Raw genomic sequence first — 19954 nt, 5'->3', positions numbered from 1 at the left:
GACCTGCTCAGAAAAGCAAACTCCAGCAGCTCCTCTCCGTGCCTCCCAGCTCGCCTCTGCCCACCCCCAGGGTCGCACCCTTCTTTTTGCTGGCCGGGCCCTGGGGGGGCAGGGAAGGCTCAGCCCAGGGAAGGGGCCAGCAGCCGGGGCTGCTCTGCACCCAGGCGAAGCCGTCGCTGCCCCTCTTGTGGTCCATGGGCACCACAGGCTCCTGCGATGGCACGCATGGAGCATCCCGGCGTGGCACGGCTCAGCCAGAGCTGCTCCCCTGACCACGGGCCAGGGCAGGGCAAGGGACCCCCAAGCATCTCGGGGTGTCTGCAGCTCTCCCTGCCCCACATCCAGCCCCCGTGCCCCCAAACCTGATGCCTGCATGAGCCCGCAGCCATGTTTCACACCGCAACTAACACTGCCAGGCTGAATCGCTGCCTGGAGCTGCTGCTGGACTAAGTGACAAAGGAGTCACCATCAGCTGTCCCCGCTGCACCTCCTTCGAGGGCCTTGCATGGATGGGGACCCCAGGGTCAGCCTGCCTGTATTCCCACCAGGCACTGAGGGAGAAGCAGGGGCAGCAGTTTTTGGGGCTGTCTTGAAAGTGTTTGACCCACTCTGGGATTTGGCTCTTAACCAAGGCAGGGTCTCCGAGAGCCTGGAAATGCTCGGGAACCCAGGATGTGCAGGGACACCCTGAGCACGGATGCTCTGTGTGTCCTTTAAGGCGTACAGCTCGGGAGCTGAGCAGCCCGCGCGCTCCGCTCTGCGGGCTCTGGTTACAGAAGTAAACATTACCCCGGCTCCTGGGGGTGCCAGCCCCCCCGCACGGCATCCGCAGCCTCGCCGGGCTCTACCCACCCGCCACCGACGCGGGAAGCAACACAAGGGCTTCAGGTCCCACACCGCTTAGCACAGGTGGGCCTGTGCAGCCCCTGTGACCCCCGCTCTGCAATTCCCACAGCATGCTCCTCCTTGCTGCATTGCAGGCGGTGGGGAGAGGGCTGCTCTCCAGAGGGACCCGTGGACAGCATCCCTGTGGATGCAAGGCTCGTGGGCAGCATCCCTGCGGCTGCAAGGCTCGGCCTGCCGGGAGCCCATTGCCACGCAAGGAACGGCGACGCCGCTGTGACCGCTCCTCACAGAAATCCGGCGTATTTGTTCAACTTAAAGGAAAAGATTCAGCGGCAACAATAGCCAAACCGAAGTGCTGGTAGATTATTAACAGCCTGGCCTGCTTTCTGCTCCAGCCAGCTGTCCCCGCGGCATGGCACAGCCTGCGGTGCTCGGAGGGGACAATCTCACCGCAGCCTAAAAGCCCCAGCGCCATCAGTGTCATACAGTGATGGGGGGGGTGGGGGTGGGTGGTCCAAAACCGGTGTCATCCCACCACAAGCTGAAACCCTGGCACCGGCTGCGTGCAGGGCAGTCTGAATGTGTAAGGAGAGAGGGGCCGATGTGTGCAGTGAGCGAATGGCCTGAATTAGGGGAAAACACACAAACCCATCCAATATAAGCCCAGCGGGTGGGCAGAGGGAAGGCAGTGCTGCGTGATGGAGCGGGGTCAGGGAGCTTCAGCTACCCAGGGGCAGCCTCTTCATTACACCAGGCCTGGCCACAGCCAGTTTGGCCCCAAACCTTAGTATTTAGCCTTAAAACGTGGCAAACTGTGCAAAAAACGGTTTGGTCCCTTGCAGAGCCCTCTCTGCAAGTAGCAAATGAAATCTGAGAGGGCTGGAGCCCAGCCTGGGCGTCCGAGGGGAAAATACGGAGCCGGTTTGGAGGCATCTGCTGCGTTTGGGGCAGGATGGATAAAACCAGGGAAATGTCCCAAAAGCAAAGGGCGGGCAGGGTGGCCCCGCCGCACGCTGTTCCCCCAGACCCTCTGCTAGATGGGGATGTGCTGGGTTTCACCAAAAGATAGCCCATTTTGTGGAGCCTTTGAATATTCAAATTGAAAGTATCGCGCAATCATTGATTGTCAAATCATTGGTTTCTAGAGGTTTTAAATACTTGGCATTAGGAGAGAAAAACTCAAACATATACCCGTGGGGATCCCACAGGGACCCGGCGGGATCCACCTGCCATCGCCACCGGGCGAGCAGCTCCCTGCGCCCCCCAGTTTCCAGCCCGTCTCCTTCTGCCCCATCACCTGCCCCGGGGCCGGGCCGGGGCCGCCGCTGCCGCCGGGGAGGGCCGCCCGCTGCCGCCCAGCATGTCCGGTAAGGCCGCCCCGCGCCCCCGGGGCCGCTCCGACAGCGGGGCCGGGCGGGGGGGTCGGGCCCGCCGGGTGCCGGGGGGGGGCAGGGCTGGGGGGGGGAGCCCGGCGCCGCTCGCCCCCCGGCGCCCATCCCCGTGGCTCCCGGGCGGGGAGGCGCTGCCAGCGCAGCCCCCCGCCCCGCACCGTGCCCCCTCCCCGGGCGGCCCTCGGCCCGCAGCACCCCGCCCGCCTGTCGCCCCGCTGCCGCCCGGCAGCTCGCCCCGGCCACCCCGCGGCTTGCCCGCAGCGCCCCCCGCCCTGCCCCTGCCCCCCCAGCCCGAGGGGCTGCCTGCAGCCCGCCCCCCCGGGGGTGTGCCCGCGCCTCGCCCCCGCCGGCCCCCGGCCCGGCCCCTGCGCACGGCGGAGCCCCCCCGCCCGCAGGAGGGGCTGCCGGGTGTCCGTGGCGCCGCCACCCTCCCCCCGTTTTCTCCATCTTTGTCGAATAGAGACAAAAACCCGGGGGATGAACGACACCCCCCCCGCCCCCCGCCGCCCAGAGCAGCAACCCCCCCCCCCGGGGCGGCCCCGGCTCAGCCCGCGGGGACCCCAGCCCCGTGGGGCATGTCCGGGGGGCACGGCAGGGCGAGGGGGGGTACGGGGTGGGCACACAGGAGGCTGAGGGTGGGCACAGTGGGCACACGGCAGGGCGAGGGGGGGCACAGGGGGGGCACACAGGAGGCTGAGGGTGGGTGCACGGCGGGGCACGGGTGGGCGCACAGGAGGGCGAGGATGCTGCGCACCCCCCGGCAGTGGGGAGGGGTCCCCCCCCAGGGGAGGGCAGTGCCCGCAGTGTGTGTGTGGGGGTTCTGAGCTGTGCGGGGCAGGGACCTGCCCACCAGCCGCAGGGGTTGGGGGCTGCCCCCCGGGGGCTGGGGGCTGCCTGGAAGGATGGGGCGGCGCTGCGTTCTGTGGGATCTGCTACTGGCTGAAAACAGCAGCAGAGAGTCAGGGCAGGAACAGAACGGGCCGAGGCTTTAAGGATTTTACCGGGATCACCAAGTGGAAGTGATTTCCCAGGACAGGTCCCTCATCAGGCAGCGAGGGAGGGCTGCTAATTGCTTTTGGCTGGATTAAAGGCAACGTAAATGCTTATTTGAAATAGATGGGAGTTGTACAGAGCCAGCACAATACAGGGATCATCCAGGCTTTGCAAGAAGTGATTCATGAAAGTGGTGGTGTTTATTTGTGTTTTGTTTAGCCCTCTGAGTAACTGCCCACGTGTTTCCATTGTTGTATTCCTGGCGTTCACCTGCCAGGTGAAGTGCTTCCCACATTTATTTTCAGGTCCTAAGAGTGGCAGATATGATAGGAATTTAGATAAATTCAATGGTAGCACCAGATGTGGCTCGGTGTTAGGATGGCTGGGGGGTGGGTAGGGGGGAGAAGGAGATAGAAAAGCATAGAACGTGTGTGGCTACTAAATATAATTCACACCAGCTTTCTCATAAACGTCTGCTTGTCACAGGTTTGAGTAACCGGCATTAGAGGGCTACGTAAACTGTGATTACAAGTGACTTAACAGTGACCAGTGAAACATGTTAACTTTGGACACTGTGTGGAGCGTGCCTGAAAACGTGCTGGGCTTGCTGTATCCTCTGAAAGCCTCCCACCTTGTAAAGTGTTTTTCCACAAATTCTTTCAGGAAAGCCTAAGGTGTATCAAGGTGTTAGAGTAAAGATCACAGTGAAGGAGTTACTGCAGCAGAGAAGAGCACGACAAGCAGCAACCGGTCCAGCGGTAAGTAAAACTCTTTCGGTGTCTGCTTTGTCTCTTTTCTCTTGGTCTTTTTTTTTTTTTTTTTTTTTTGCCAAAACTGTAATCTCTGGGCCAAGGAGGCTGCCCAGGTCGGAGCGTGGCAGGTTGCTGAGGATGGGGGAGAAGAACATTTGTGCAGGGTGACAGCAGTAGTGACGGCCTGAGCCAGCAGCGCAGGGAGCAGGCAGAGCTGGTGCTCCAGGAACGCAGTTCGCTCAGGGCTGGAAGGCCCACGCCGACAAATTTCAGTCCAACTTACAGTTAGCCCAGCATCTCCAGTATCATTGTGCTGGATGAGCAAGGCAGGCGGTGATCACCGGCTCCCATTTAAAAGGTGGCCTGGTGGTGCTGAGGCATGCACCGTGCTGTTCCGCAGCATCATGCCCAGGGCACACCTTTGCTCCAGCCTGTGCAGCTTGGAGGAGCAACCAGTGCACAGCTCTGCCACGCTAAAACTCCCCTAACCTCCCCCTTTTCCACAAGTCTCAGCCCCCCAGGAAGCTGCTTTCGCCCACCCCCGCCCCTGGATGCTCTCCCTTGTCCAGTTGAATCAGGCAGGACACGGAGGCACCAGAGGTGACATGCACCAGCAGCTCCTGGGCACTGGAGAGGGTTTGGGAAATGGGGACTTGGCAACAGCCAGAGATTCTGGCTGGCAGGAAGGAAGAAGACAAGGGGTGGGCAAAGACCCCTTAAGCGGGGCTCCATCCTGCTCCGATAGGGCTCCATCCTGCGCCGTTAGGGCTCCATCCTGCTCCGATAGGGCTCCTCAGCATAACATTCAAGTGTGCTTGACTGAATTCAGGTCTCCAGCACTTTTCAGTATCACCTGGGCAGCGCCCAGCCCCGCGTCCTCTAGAGGAGGGGATGGAGATCTGTGCGTGTGTGTCCACACGTGTGTACGCTCTCTCTCTTTCTCACTCGCTCCCTCCAGTCTTTGTAGGAGTCCTGTGGCTCCAGCCACTCCAGGGATTTGCATAAAGAAGCTGGTAAATCATTACTTCTTCCTGGTTCATGACAGCTTCGGATGGTTTTCAGATTTCATCTCCCACCTCCTGCGCCGCCGCGTTGCCGCTGATGGCACACAAAGCTGGTCAGCCTGGGAGCCAGGGGCGGAGTGGCCTGGGTGAGCAGGGCACAGACTGCGGGGCTTTGGCACTGCTGGGTCGCTCCTCGCCCCCAGCCCTAATGGAAACAGCCTGGGGGGCTCCTGGGGGCTGCCTGTCGCTTCCCATAGGGAGTTCAGGCAGCGCTGCGTTTGCCCAAGCAGGAAAAAGTGGGACGTGGCAGTGCAGGATACCTGTGTGATCCGCAGGAGGCACGAGTTGTCCCGGAGGGTTCCCAGGGGTCGTGCTGGTGGGATGCTTTGCCTCCGTGCACTGGAAAAAGCTGAACCGAAAACTTCTGCTGCCAGTGGCAGGGCTGGGTCTGCCTTGTCCCGCGCCTGCAGCCAGGGAGGAGAGGAGAGGGGCAGCCCAACAGCCCCACAGGCTCCGGCAGCCCCGAGCAGCTGCTCTTTAATGAATTAAATGCACAGGGAGGCGCTAGGAAGGTGTTGCTAGAGAAATGAGCCACTGACTCGAGGGCATTTTGAATTAAGTTGAAGTGGAAGCCTGCGTGAATGAAAAATGAGGGAAAAAACCCAACCCCGGTATTTGTATTTGCAGAGTAAAATCCTAGTCCGTGACAATGAGCATCAAAACTCCCGTTGCTTTTGGGGTGGATTTCTCCCCTCCAGCAGGTCAGGTTCCCGGAACAGATTGATCTGTCCGCTTCAGCTTCCAGCAGCACTTAGAAAATGCGACGATCTGTTTTCGAAGGGGCACGTAGCTGCGGTGGAGCGGGGAGCAGTGTCAGAGCTGGCCCTCAGATGGCATCAGCACCGAGCACGGTGACCCAGTCTGATGCCCAGCCATGGGGATACCTGCAAGTGTTTTAGTCATGTTTCAAGAGTTATCACTACAATTTGTTAATTACTCATTCCTAATCGTGTGTATCCCTACAAATTCTTGGGCATCCCTTCACTGTGGAATTCACAGTCCTAGAAATGAAGGCAGCCACATCTTTCGAAGTTGCTTTCCAAGGCAGCCACATCTCTGCTGAATTAATTAATTAATGATGTGGTTGGAATCAAGGACTTTACACCAGGTTGGTGGTGTGCTCCTCCAGTGCTGTTACAGGCTCAGGGAAAAATCACGTTATGCACATTCATCTTGTTCTGTCGGTACTAGGGAAGTTTTCCGTGTCACAGCCGTGAGGTAAATCAGGTTTACATAAAGAGGTTGAAGCAAAATCTCGACTCACCTCAGCATGCAGAAAAACGCTCCCATATGTTACAGTATCTACAATTCCTCTTCTTCCCTTCTCTTTGGCCAGGTTCCTTGGGGCAGCAGCAGCATCCAGTTCTCGGAGTCTGTATCACCTCCTCACCCAGGTTGGTACAAAGCCCATCCACACGTCCCTTCCCACCCCCACTTCCCAGTTTTTCCCGCAGCCCTTGGTTGAGGCAGGCACTACCAGGTACCGGGCAATGCAGCCGAGCAGCACCTGCAGGCGGCCCGTGACACGCGGGTGAGCGTGCTGGGCGGCCAGCAGGGCACATATTACCTGTTCAGGAGCACGCTCACGTGCTCTCGTGTGTGCAGTTTATTTTTCCCCCAGCAAGGAGCGAGTGTCCCATCAGGAAGGGATGTGCATCCCCTAGGGAATGACACTGCTGGCATCACCGTCTCCAGGCTGACTGCGGGTCCGGCTGGAGCGGGAGGGTCAGGTCACCCCGGAGCACCTTGCTGAGCTCCCGCAGAGGTGGCTGTTCTCACTCTCCCGGCAACGTCCATAGCAGTGGGGAGTGTCAGGTTTGCAGCAAGCTAGAGTTTCTTCCTCCTCTCTGGGAACATCTAAGGAAAGGGGAAAGAGGCGGGGATAACAGCACTTTGGACTCACAGATCCTTCAATTATTCTGCAGCCAAAGCAGACAGACCTAAGAGGTTAGGCAGGTGTGAATATATACATTGTACGGACAAGGAAACTATTAAATCACCAATATTTGGGAATGAATTTCCTTATGTTAATAAAGAAATGTGAGACATACCAAAGCTTTTTCAGGCTGGAAAGTCTCTGTTTATGTATTTTGGGTGCTTCTCGCTCCCTCCCCACACCCCGCTGAACGCTGCCACCTTGAACCCGCAAAGGATTGGGACTCGGGGTGACTCTGCCCACGGGCAGTGCCATCGCCTGCAGACCTGTGCCCCTCCAGAGGGACAGGGCTTTGCTTGTAGCCATATGTGGCCACAGCGTGGAAAAACAGTCATCCTGCGCAGTCAGCTCCACCGGGAGCTCTCACAGTCCCGCGAGCGTGCGGCCATACAGCGGGGTCGGACCCCGCAGCCGTCCAGGAACTCGCGCTTTTGCCAGGAACTCTCTGTGGATGCGATGCCACGTTATCACTGACGCGCTCCATTTCATCTGTTTAGAAATTTGTCTCCTGTCTGGCTGTTTTGAGGGTAAAAGAGCAAATTATTCTTCTGTTATCCCCTCCTTCCTGCAGATGTAGCTACCCTGCATCTGGAGAATGGGCGAGACAAGGGCGCGAGCCATCTGCCGAGCTGAAACATGAATCGGCGCGTGGCAGCTTCTGGGTCTGTTACAGTTGACACTTTCAGGGAAGCCAGAGGGTCAAGAGCCTGCGGGAGTTTCCAGCTGGATCCCTGTCCAAAATAGCTGGAGCCAGAAGAGTTTCCAGCAGTATTTAAAAAGCTGTGGAGCTTTCCAGGGGACTGGAGTTCCCCGCGTTACTTGCATGCTTTTCAGCATCCTCCTCCTGGTGTCTGCTTCCCTAGAAAATTCACCTTGAACTTGAAGGGCCATTTTCTTTGTCTAAATCCATAGGGTCTACCGAACGTATGGGCGTACTGAAACCTGGCCTGGGGTGACACCTGCCCTTTATGGAGACAGATTCTGAATAACCTGCTGCTGTCTGGTTTACCTTCTCTCCTAGCACCTTTTGATGCAGAACCCATCTCTTCTGTTCCCAACTATTGCCCATCGTGGCAGCTTTCAAATTGCCTCTCCTGCGAAGAAAGCCCTAGCTACCTGGAGCAGCTGGTGGATTCCTGTCTGCAGGCAGACGCGTCCTTAGACCCAGCCTTCGGTGCTTTCCAGCCATCCTCACACTACACGCCAGACGCCTTCCAGCCGGTCCCGCTGTGCTTCAACCAGAGCCTGGTAAGCGTTGTGTGCCGGGGGGCAGCCCGGGGGGCGCACAGGGGGAGGATGGGGAAGGCGGCTGCATCCCGGGGCAGAACAGCAGCAAGCTGAGTTGGGAATGCGGCTGCTTTTAGGGGCACGGGGTAGAGCCACAGCATCGCAGGCTGCTCGTCCGGATGGTTTCCCATCGGGAGCAGGGAACGGGGAATGTCCCTTCTACGGATCCTGTAGATCTTTTGGGAAGAACAGCCCCGTTCCCGCTAGCAGTTGTCTCGCTCGTAGGGAAGCTCCCCAACGCCTCTTGGCTCCAAGCCTCCAAGGGCCAAACCCCCTCCCTGTGCAGCCGGACCCTCGTGAGAAAACGGCACAGAAATCCCGACCGCTGCCCGCTTTTCCCCAAATGACACCCTGAAACCCCGTCCTGGTGGTTATTGGTTTGGTTTTTTTTCCTTTTAAACTCCAGGCTGCCGGATCCCCCAGCCCAGCCGACCTGCCCAGCCCACTCAGCTACAGCTGCTCCCCTCCTCAGCTCTCTCCCCTCACCCCGCTGACCCCCAGCCCACCTTCTCTGGACACCAAGACCTGGGGCTACCCGGCGGAGGAGTGGTCCTGCCATGCCCCCTCCCCATACCCCCCCCCAGCCTGCTGCTGCACAGCCTGCGGCGCCCAGCCCCACGGGGACAGCAGGGTCCCGCAGTGCTGCCCCTGCCCCAGCGCGGGCTGCCCGGACTGCCTGCCGCCCGCTGCCGACGGCTTCTTCCGAAGGGATAAGAGCTGCGACATCTGCTATAGCTAATGGGGGCTGTGGTTTTACACATCCACTGTAGCCAAATCAGATTAATTGCCCATGAACTATGCAAAGCTGCGCTGCCTAACGCAGCCCGTTTTGTTCTTCACTACTCACGCCTTTTCTACACGACGCTGTCACTACGTTAGTCCTCCTGGCTTTTGTGGGCAGGGGTGTTTTGTTGTTTGGTGGTGGTGGTTTGGGGGGGGTTTGGTTTTTTCCTGTTTGTTTTCGCTGTTGTTGTCCTTAAAAGAAATCCTGAGGTGCCTGACCAAACACATGTCATTAAACCAGCTTTTTTTTTGATACAAATAAATAATTTGGTACGCGTGCTGAGGCCCCGTCATTCCTCACGTGCTAAACGTCGGTGCTTTTCCCTTCTGCTGGTGGCCCAGGATCCCTGTTGTCACAGCGGTGAGGGACTCTCAGCAGCCTATACAAGGAGCGGTTAGCAGGGTGGATGGTCTCGCTGGTCCTTTCCAGCAGATAAAAGGTCTGGATGTGTCTCAGCACCCAGCCCACCCCCCCGGAGCAGGCTGTGCTGTGCAGCTCCCGCGCCGAGGCGGATCGGCGCTCAGCCCCTGCCTCTGCCCGCGCTGCCGCGACCGTATTCCCTCGTGCTTCCCGCAGGGAAGGAAAACCGCTGTTTTCCGTGCGAGCCCAGGGCTGAGTCCGTGGGTCAGGTGCCAGCAGGGCCCCTCAGGCCTCCGCAGGGGTTGGATCCAGCGCCAAACACCTTTGGCTGCTGCTCAACAGCAGCTCCCCCCGTGCAGGCAGCGCCGGTGGGAAGCTGATGCAGTCGGCAGCGCTGACCCATGTTCAGCTTCTGGATGATGCAGTTCAGTTGGTATAAACTGAACAGCAGCTACATTTTTATATATATATATAACTATAAATGGGAAAATCGTCATACCTGAGCATTCCCTGTTTCTTGCACAAACCCCGACCTTTCTAAGGCTGTGTCTCACGTCCTGTTAACGGTGCGTGGTGAGGCAGGCTGCCAAGGCACCAGCTCCTCGGTGAGCACCCAGACTGGAAAGAAAGAAGCACCTCTCCATGTTAAGCCCAACACAGATGAAAATACTGACTGCACCTGTGGAGGCAAATAAATCATCTAACTGGCTGCGTGCTGCTCCTCCAGACACTTCCACAGTTAACTGAGCAGCTTTCCTCTCCCCGGAGCTAAATCACCTGTGTGGCCGAGGATGCAACAGACACACATATCTGGGGGGGCAAATAGGAAGGTTTTCTTCGTTCTACCAAAAAAACCCAACTAATATTTCCTCACCCTGTGAAATCTATGAAGAACTAAGAGTAACATTTTTTTAATAAGACTCTAAGGCCAGTTATTTCAACCTTCTATCCCTGCCTTCATCAGTAAACAGAGCTGTCACCTCCCATGCAGAACTCCAGGGTTCTCTTCACTTTCAGTTCTACATGAGCTAAAAATGGCATTTTTTTTCATGTCCAGTCCATGTCCCTGGGCAGGACGTTTCATTTTTGCCATGCTAGACAAGGAGATTACAGAGAGAACCGATCCAGTTCCTTTACCTTATGTAAGGTAGCAGCTTTTTTTCCAAAACTTGCTTTAAAATGCTTTGACAACTTTAAATTATACCTTCCCCTCTCCCCTGCTGTTACCCGGTTAATTAATCTCCGAGCTGGCCCAAGTGATGAACGCATCAGGTCACGGAAAGCTTAGAAACAGGAGCCAGCAGCCGCTCCCTCGCTGCAGCTGGGGTGTGATCACCCCTGCGCAGACACTGTACCAGGGGTGGGTTTGGCAGCGCTGGGGGGGTGCTTCGGCCCCCGGGTGTTGACTCAGGACACTGGATTCGTTGCTCCTGCTGCCCCAGCCCTCAGCCCGCTCGGTGCCAGCTGCGCCTGCCTGCGCCGGGCAGCCGCACGCCAAAGCCCGTCACCTGCGTGGCAGAGCCACGAGGAGATAAGGCTGGGGGAAGGTATTTGAGGCTTCTAGTGGAACGGGGGCGACCACATCCTCCCCACGGGCTGGCAGAGGAAAGAGCACGTGGAAAAGGTCAGTTGCAGCAAGGGGAGCGTTCATCTTCACACGTCTTACAGCGAGGTGAGCAGCGAGCTGCTCCGCACAGCGGTGCCAGCAAGGAGGGCAAGTGGTACATTCACAGCTCCCGTTTAGCAGGTGATGCTGTCCTCCATCCCTTGCAGCCTCTTCCCAACCGCTGTTTGTCCTGCAATCCCCCGTGCCAGGCACTGGAAGCACGTTTTGGATGCCGTTCACCAGCCCCATGTCAGTTGCTCCAGGTGACATACCCAGTGCAAGTAAAAGCTTGCTGGCTGTTGACACAAGGAAGGGAAAAAGCCCCGGAGAGGAGGGCTATTCAAAGGTTATTGTGCATTTTCTGGCTGAGGAACACATTCTTCCCCCCCTTTATTCCTCCCCACCTCAAAAAAAAAAGAAAAAAAGGAGGGGGGGCATTAAAGGGAAGTAGCTTGGGTCGTATCTCCAACAGAGCTGGCACAGCACGACTGCTGGCATGTCATCAGTCCCTGCCAGCTGAAGTCCTGCCAGCCCACATAAACACGTGGTCACACAAAAGCGAGGATCACCCCATGCTTACAAAAGCCACAAATAACTCCAGCAGTGACCTGCAGTTACAGGGAAAATAAAGGGTTCTTATTTTCAGGTTCTTTACCAGTTGCGCAGAGTTTTGGATCAAAAAGTTTTCTTTGCCAACCAACCGGTGACTTTTCTAAGGTGCCACATCAGAACATTTATTTGGTGATAACAAACCTTTGTTACCAGCCACTTACCCAAAGCCAGAGGTAGGAAGAGATAAACTGTGTAAATAAAGGGGGATCACACGCTGCCAGTGCTGCTATGGTTATAAAAGGTACATTTCCCCTGAAACAGGCATAAAAAAATTGAGAGGTTGTGAACTAAGATGCTGCTCAAATCAATAAAATTCACCAGAAGACAACACCGAGGCCACCTTTGGGCCTTCAAAAGGATTTTCTCCATACACAGGCCAGGAACTGGGTGGCGTGACTGGGAAAGGTGCTTCACGTGTGGGGAAGAGCAGCCTCCAGCTGCCCTGTGGATCCAGCCCGAAGGCGACAGCAACGACAGCAACGACGTGTGGGTTGTGGTGGCTTCGGAGCAGGTCCCTGAGGTTGAGCTTTGGGAAGCCCAACACCTACGTGCCTGCGGAGAGGACCGGTCCTCTGCGGGCTGGTCAATGGCTTCTTCCCTCAGCTCTCAGCTCGGAGAGCAGGCTGCCGGGGTGATGCTCTGAATGACGCCCATCCCTCCCTCCCCCGACCACTGTTTCCCCCGATATTCTGGAGGCGGCGGTGTTTGCAGTCACTGGCGGCGTTGCTCTGCATTAAACATCCAACAGCAGGCAGGCGAAACAAGAGAGACAGAACTCTAAACCGCAGTTTGTGTATTATTTTTACTTGCTGCAAAAGGACTTCTGTCACCTCGCAGACATTTCTAGATGGCAAAAAGCGTTCTGCATTTTCCCTAGGGCGTCACGTGCCACATGCTGGTCACAGTTTTACGGTTTTGCTGCCAGCAAGTTCAAGAAACGGATGCTTTACTGACCGTTTTGCCTGGACAGACAGTACAAACTCGCCAATGCAATTATCACTCAATCCAGGGCTTGTAATAACATCGCTTCAAAGTAAGAAAGCACATGCTTTTGCTGGCCTAAGCCCAGATACATGCAAATTTATGCAAACACATGCAAATACATGCCCGCTTTTTTGTCAGCGGATGTTGGCAGGTTTGTAGATACGATGTAGTGAGAAGTAACAGCAAAACAGCAGAGAGGAGGGCTGAGAAAGTTGAGACGATCACTGCATTTCTTAAGAGCTTTTGTTCAAGTCTGCTAAACAGTTGTTTAAACAGCCCAGGCCCGTGAGACTGGCAAATGCTGCAGAAAATCCCGTCCCATCGTGTGGGCGATCAAGGAAGTTACTGCAGCGATTTAAGACATATCTGCCCTTCGTCTTATTGTTCAGTCCTGCTAGAAGCAATAACTTGTGCAACACTGAGAAATCAGCAAACGTAGCTCCGGACGCGTACCGCCGGTGAGCCCCGCTCTGCGCAAGGGTTGTCAGACCATGGCTCGCGCTCCCTCCGGGCATCCGCCCCCCTCCATCCCACCGACCCGGCAGAGAGACGCTGTTGCCAGTCGATTGCACAGCAATTCACAAATCATTTCACAGAAAGAATAAGAAGGACCTGTTCAAACGCCCTCTTGGGTAAGAATGGGAACAGGAGAGCACTTGCTAACTACGCTGCACTCTGACCCTGCTGCGGACAAGCCCACGCAGCTCCGAAGTTTTCTACCCTGTCCCTGCCTAAAACCCGCTGGAGACCCCAGGGGAGCCAGTCTCCTCCACAGGCATTAGCTCAGGGGAGGGTTCAGCTCCCCACTGAGCTGCTTCCAAAGCTGTGTTTGGCCAGCAGAGCTGGAGACTGGGATCGGATCAGATGTCTCAGAGAGGATTCCCTTCACTGGGAAGCACTGGGAGCCACAGGAACCTGCCCTGCTGAGAACCTGACCCATGTTGTTATGTTAGGTAGTCCTGTGAGGAGGACTCGATGGTCCTTATGGGTCCCTTCCAGCTGGAGATATTCTATGATTCTACGCACTTGCTTCTAAAAGCATCTGTTTTCTTTTCTCGGGGTGGGGTGGGAGACTGTGGCATGGACAGCTGCTTCAGCTTTCCTCCAAAAAGTGCTAAGAAATGGGGTAGCAGCAGCGTGCAGGAACCCTCACTTGGAGCTCTTGTGTTTGGTTGTCCGTTCACTCGCATAAAATACAGCCATGGGCGACTCCTCAGGCTGACTTGACCTCTTCCATCCAGTCTTTTCCCTCCCCTCAGGTTCCTGCATTCCCAGGCTAGCAGGAACGATGGAGGTAATCACACATCCCAAAGGCTTCATCACTTCAACCAGTCCCTCCGCAGAGGACCTAAGAGGCGGCACAGTTTGAGCCTGTCTTAGAGCAGCATTTCTCAACCTTTTATAGCCAAACTACCATCTTGTGTTCCACCACCACCGCGGCTTTCAGCTGCCACCAAATCAAAGGCTGGCTGTACTTTGAACGTTTCCTTGTTTATGTAAGAGCCATTTGCTTTGCTTGCCTCCTGGCTTGCAAGCAATGCTCGAAGTTTATTAGTATCCTTTGTTAACAAAATAAAGTTTTCAACCATTTGAAAGCTCATCTTCTGATCTCTTACACGCTGCTCGTGGTCTACAGGTTGAGACATTGAGGTGACATTGAGAAACACCTGGTTGAAAGGCTCTAGGGGCAGGGATGTGTTGGTGGACCATCCTCACAGCTGTTCTAAGAGGCCACGTGCAATCAGCAAGTGCAGTTGAAGCCGTCCCAGTAATTGCAGGCGCCCTAGGATCTGGCATTTCGGCGACAGGAGATGAATGCAGATGCGACTTTCCCTTTCTTCAGCAAATGCCTAACCTGCCAAAAAAATGTAGCAGTTCGTTACATACCGTCTGAAACTGTGCATGCAGACACCCCAATACATACACCCCCTGCCCTTACATACATGTGTAAGTGTAACTAAATACATGTAGAAACATATCAGGGACTACAAGGAGCTCCAGGAGCCTTTCCATAGCTGTAGGCATGAAACCTGATCATTCCTTGAGATTTGCTGCCATTATGAAAGAGCTACACGGTGTTACCTCCCCAGATGTATTTGGAGTTCCACCTAATGCCTGCTTGGTGGTCCTTGATTATGGATTTATGGAAGCGGGGAACCCCCAAGCCTGCCCCACTGCAAAGTCAGATCCATGTCACACGACTTGTCCTCACTGTTCCCCTGGTAAGGACCAACGGCCGCGGGGTGCACAGATGTGTTAGGAAGCAGCAGCAATCTGGATCCTGTACCTGATCCCCAGCTTTTCCAGGAGGAGCCATGTGGATTGCCTGATCGTTGTCTAAGTTGCGGATGCTCGGGTCTGCCCCGTGGTCAAGGAGCAACTGGACGATTTCTTTCTGGTTCTTGTCAGGAGGCAATGCGGCTGCCATATGCAAAGCTGTGTTGCCATGTGCCTAGTGCAGTGGAAGGAAAAGAAAATGAAGAACAAAAGAAGAGAAAACTTCTGATAAGCTGTGTCCCCTACTCAAAATTGTCCTAGAAATGGAGACTTGGGGAATGAGAGCTGAAGAAGCCTCACTCGGTTACCTAGCAGGACGCGAGGGAGTAGCCCTGCTCTGCTTCTCCCACGTATGGCTGCTCGTGCAAGAGATTTATGGATTTTGAATTTTCTCTCTGATAGAGTGCTACCTGGGGGGCTTTGATGCTTTGGGTACAGCTAACAAATAGTGCTGCATCAGCAACATTCCTAATCACTCTGCAACCCCCTGCTGAATCGTACCCTCGTGTAAGCAGAGGCCTGATGAGTTCTTTGAAAAAGATAAAGGCAGAGGCCATGTAACACGCAAGTTCATCGAGGAGAAGCAATAGGAACTATTTCCCTGGGAAACCTTTTAAGTCAGTCTGAGGGCCACGAACCCCATCACGCTGTGCTCCCCATCACACACGGGCTGTGCAAGGACCGGCAGCAGCAGACCCATTTGTGCTCTACACAGCTCCACTACTCCCTTTTACAATCACTTGCAAGTTCCAGAAAGTTGTAAAGAGACGCTGACACAAGCGAAAGCCAGACCCAATAGTGCAGGGATTACAGGTGAGGAGCAAAGTGATCTCCAGGATCCCAGGCGTCGTGGACTGTGCGAGTCCTCCCAAGGCACCAAACTCCCGGCATTACACCGGAGTGCTTCGGACGGTACCGAGCTGTCCCAGTGTTCCAGCCAAGCCAGGGGTCCAGCAGCCCACGACCCCCAGGGACTTTGTGTACTCTGGACCCAACAGGGCTGGAGACAGCTTGGCTCTGCAGCAGATGGAATAAATCCTGCCAGGCTCCAAACCTTCTCCTGGTTCCTTCCCAGAGCGCTGAAGGTAGCGCTTGGCTTTATTTTCATGGGGCTGCCATTAAGCAGAGCCCTGAGGTCAAGGCCCTACTTAAGCACACGTTGCCTCCAGCTTTTTCAGGAGCAGGACCGGTGCAGGAAGGACAGACAACATCTGCTGTGAAGCCGCGGGGCGGCGCAGGATGGAGCGTGCTGCAGTTGGTTGGAGAAGAGCTTGGTACCACCAGACCGTGTAGAAACCTGTGCTCCTGCCCAGTCAGGTATGACTGCTAACGGTTTGAAATGAGAAAAAACTAATAAGCAAACGCGTGAGGCAAGGTATTTTTAGTCTGCCAGAAGCCTCATTTAGGCAGCTGTGTATTTCTTCTCTCAGAAACCGCCATCGATTTGTCGTGATCCTGGAATGGCTGGACACAAATTGCAATGTGTATTACTATTCCAGTTGTTAAAAGGAATACATACGATTTACTGCTGAGCCGTAAGGGACACTGAAGCACAAGACAAAACAGCCAAATCTTTGCGGCTGTTCTCAGACAAGGCATTTTTTACAAGCCCTGAACAAGCAGATCCTTGTCAATTTTATCATCCCACAGAGTCAAGGGATAGTTACAAGCTCTTTATAGGACTTCTCATTAAAATGGAAACATCTGCAGTCGTTTGCTGCATCTCCGTGGCAGGAGCACTTGATAGCTTCCAAATCCAGGGACAGGGCTAAGAACACGAGGCCATTTGCCCGCGCCTGGTCCTGAGGGCTCCCATGGACTTTAATAGGGCTTATACAAGAAAATGGCCCAGAGCACCAACATGTGGGCTCTAGGAGTCCTTCAGCTGAAAAATACCTCAAAGGCCTCAATGCTTTTCTCACTGCAAAATCCACAAGGAAATGGATTTGGAATGAGAAACCCACAGCAAGCCGTGGGTGAGCCAGGGAAGCCAAAACATGGACTCCAGCATCTCTGTTTTCTTGCCTTCTTCATACTTGGAAGAGCTAAAAAGCCAAGGTATTGGACAACCCCACCATCGTATTTCTCACTGTCCCAGACAGTGAAGACTCCAAGTGATCCTATCGCAGTAGGAAGCTCTCACAGGATTGTGATCAAGAGACAACAGCCGACTCCCACGGACAAGCTAGCACCTGTCTAATGGGTCTTAAAAGATACAGAAAAAATGTAGTGAAAAGGCAGCAGGAAGGCCCTTCACTGTACAGAAAGGCAGAAACTCTGTTACTATCCACATACACAAAGTGTGACACGTTTCCTCCAGTCCAACAGAAATCTCTAGGGGGAAAAACCCATGAAGCTGCCCGGTATCTGCTTCCCAAGTGAGCAACTGAGTGGATAGGAAACATTCGGTTCCTTTCTGATGGACACAAGCATATGGATGCTCTGGGGAGTACAAGCAAGGCTAAGAGACTGCAGCTGCTGAAATGAAAAGCTAAAGCACTGCTTGCCTCAAAACAGAGAGCTCTAGCGTCGTCCTCCTGTCCTCCCCTGCCTCTGTCCCTCCCTGCTCAAGGGCACCCTTTTGCAGAAGCACCCGGCGTCGCCCAGCCAGCCCTGCTGAGGAGGGGCAGCCAGCCAAGCGCCCAAGCTGCGGCTGATGGTGCAGAGCGATGTCTCAGCTGAGGCACAGGAATGTCAGGATTTTTGCTTAGGAGGATGGGTGAAGCTGATGCATCTGCGAGATAGTGTCACTGCTCGGTATCTGCTCAAAGGTGAAGCACAGGGCAGCAAGGGGGTGGGTGACACAACAGCGGCGCGGGGCAGGATTCTGGTTTGCTTTGTACAACTTCGGAAGGGCTGTGCCTCCAGAAACCCCCCACGGAGCAACCAGCTTTAGCAAAACTTCAGCTCAGCGATCAGGGTTTTGCGGGGTGCCTAAAGCAGCGTCTTGAGCCCCCCGAGTCAGAGGTGGTCTGCTCACCACAGTGCTCAGCGAGGATGCTGAGCCCTTCGACAGCTGGTTTCCCCCCCAGTTCGCTGCCTGCGGTACGGGTCTGCCCCCTGGTACTGCTCCCTGTAAATATTTTGATTCTCCAGGCTCAAACGTGTGGGCAGCCATCACAACAACCAGCTTGTGCCCGGGCACAAACAGAGCCAGAAGATTTGCAAATAACATCTAAGGCAGAGAGAGTCACCACCTCTCCTAACTGAAACAGGAGCTTCGTCCTTCCCATGAGCGGCGCGTTCGGCAGGAGACACCGCCTGCCATCGATCCACCGCTGCCCTAAGCTGCCATCTCTCGGCGTTACGTTGCTGCCAACAGCAAACCACTGCACCACTGCGGATCTGTTTTCTCAGCCTTCAGCCTAATGTAATAAAATTCATGTTGCTCCTCAAGTAACCGCTTCCCATGCCCTTCCCCCTCCCTGGCTGTCTCGCTCTCTCATTGTCGGCTCCTGCCTGCTGGGAGAGGGGCTTGTGTTTCATGACGCTGCTCAGAGCTCAAGCCAGGTACTGCTTTCCAGGTGAAGTGCCTACTTACTGGAAAATGCAGTTTCAGGTAAAAAAAAAAAACAAAAAAACCCTAGATTCACAAACTGTTGCTTTTTTCCTCCAGAAAGAGACACGCGTGGGAAGAGAATAACGGGTTTCTGCAGGACCCCGCAGGTCTCCTAACACCTCTGTCTGCACACAGCCTCCCACCACAGCACGGCACTCACACGGCTCTCGGCACCTCCTCTGCCCGTGGGTGCACGCACAAATCCTGTCCACACGCGGCCGGACTCACCTTGTTGTTAACAAAGTCCTTGGACTTGAAAGCATTCAGCTCCAAGAAGTATCTGAGCAGGGAGATGTTCCCATCCTGGACCGTATAATGAAGAACTGTCTTGTTGCTTTTCACATCCTATTTAAAAACAGAAAAAAAAACCCAAATGAGAAATATTCTGGAGAACAACCTGAAGGTATTATATAAACCCATCGGAGAAAAGTCCAGGGCAGCTCCGCAGCTGATGTGGAGCATCTCCTTCCCGTCTTACTGCCCGGTGTCTGCCTTGGGCTGCAAGAAAGCAACTCCAAAAGGCAGCAACTAACCCTGCAACCAGCCACTTGAGCGGGGAACAGCCTTGGTCCTTTGGTCCTTCCCCAGTTCCCCAGTCTGAGCACGGCACCAGCTCCAGGCAGGGCAGGGGAGCGCTCATGCGAGCGAACGGCACAGGGATAACCCAGCGGGTGCCTTACCCGGCTGTAGATGGAGGCTCCCGTCTGCACCAGGAGGTGGATGCAGGACTCCAGCTCTTCGCTCTGGTGCTGAAGATCTTTCTGCTGCTCCTCTGGCAGCGCCCGGCAGCCCCGCTCCCGGAGCAGGGCGTTGTGAGCCAGGACAGCGCAGTGCAGAGGGGTATGACCTGCAGAAACCAAGTACGGGGGGAAGATGAAGGCAATCCCAGCGAGGGTATCGATGTACCGAGAGCTGGTGGGGACAGCGCGCGCGTCCCTGTGGGTGCTGTTGAGGCACAAGCCCTCCTCTGGTTTCAAAGGTACCATAGTGGCTGACGGACACTTTATGGGGCTCTCCAGCACGTGCTTGGTCCCAACCGTGCATCAATCACCGCCGAACCATCAGCACCGTTGAACTCCGTGGCATTGAGTGCACGGCAACGACTCTCCCCCCGGCCCCGGCAGTTTCTGAGGCCGCTCTGGCCTCCTGGCACAGCACCAGAGACCAACCAGCACCTCAACGAAACAGCCATTTTGAAATGAAATTTTTGTTTTTTTTTTTTTTTAATATCGCTATAAAATATTTGTGCAAAGGGTTTTTACCTTCAAAATCTTTCATTTCTAAATCAAGGGGGAAACCTAGTGACAGTATAACCTAGGAACAACAGAGAAATGGAAGATTTTAGTTCAGCAGAATACTGTCCAAGCCAAAATCAGTCAAAACTAACATTTAAAACCAAACAAACAGATAATTATCATATAACTACAAACTAAGCCCTTATTTGACACTAGGTTTTAGAGCTGTGGATCTGTTTCCTAACGGCCATTCAGGGTTACACAAGAT

At 55.1% G+C, this 19954-nt stretch overlaps 2 protein-coding genes across 3 annotated transcripts in view; one reads left to right on the top strand and one right to left on the bottom strand.

Moving 5' to 3' along the window:
- The first annotated feature begins 1049 nt into the window (after positions 1 to 1049).
- Positions 1050 to 9802, top strand: POU2AF3 (POU class 2 homeobox associating factor 3). The gene is made up of 5 exons (XM_080366881.1): positions 1050 to 2213; positions 3894 to 3988; positions 6383 to 6440; positions 8004 to 8230; positions 8676 to 9802. The coding sequence occupies exons 1-5, from the start codon at positions 2207 to 2209 to the stop codon at positions 9006 to 9008; spliced, it is 720 nt and encodes a 239-aa protein (XP_080223007.1). The 5' UTR covers positions 1050 to 2206; the 3' UTR covers positions 9009 to 9802.
- Positions 9803 to 12414: 2612 nt separating this feature from the next.
- The window catches only part of POU2AF1 (POU class 2 homeobox associating factor 1), a 33837-nt gene continuing 26297 nt past the window's right edge, over positions 12415 to 19954 (bottom strand). For both annotated transcript variants that reach the window (XM_080366879.1, XM_080366880.1), the window contains 5 exons: positions 19714 to 19765; positions 19132 to 19298; positions 18680 to 18796; positions 14903 to 15067; positions 12415 to 14470 (listed from right to left, as the gene is read on the bottom strand). In XM_080366879.1, the coding sequence (XP_080223005.1) occupies positions 14399 to 14470; positions 14903 to 15067; positions 18680 to 18796; positions 19132 to 19298; positions 19714 to 19765 (573 nt within the window). In that variant the 3' untranslated portion in view covers positions 12415 to 14398. The remainder of the gene's footprint in view (positions 14471 to 14902; positions 15068 to 18679; positions 18797 to 19131; positions 19299 to 19713; positions 19766 to 19954) is intronic.

The sequence above is a fragment of the Falco punctatus genome (genome assembly GCF_963210335.1).
Source record: "Falco punctatus genome assembly, chromosome: 16".
Classification (NCBI taxonomy): Eukaryota; Metazoa; Chordata; class Aves; order Falconiformes; family Falconidae; genus Falco; species Falco punctatus.
The sequence above is the reverse complement of the archived record's forward strand: the minus strand, read 5'-3'. Positions and strand labels throughout refer to the sequence as shown.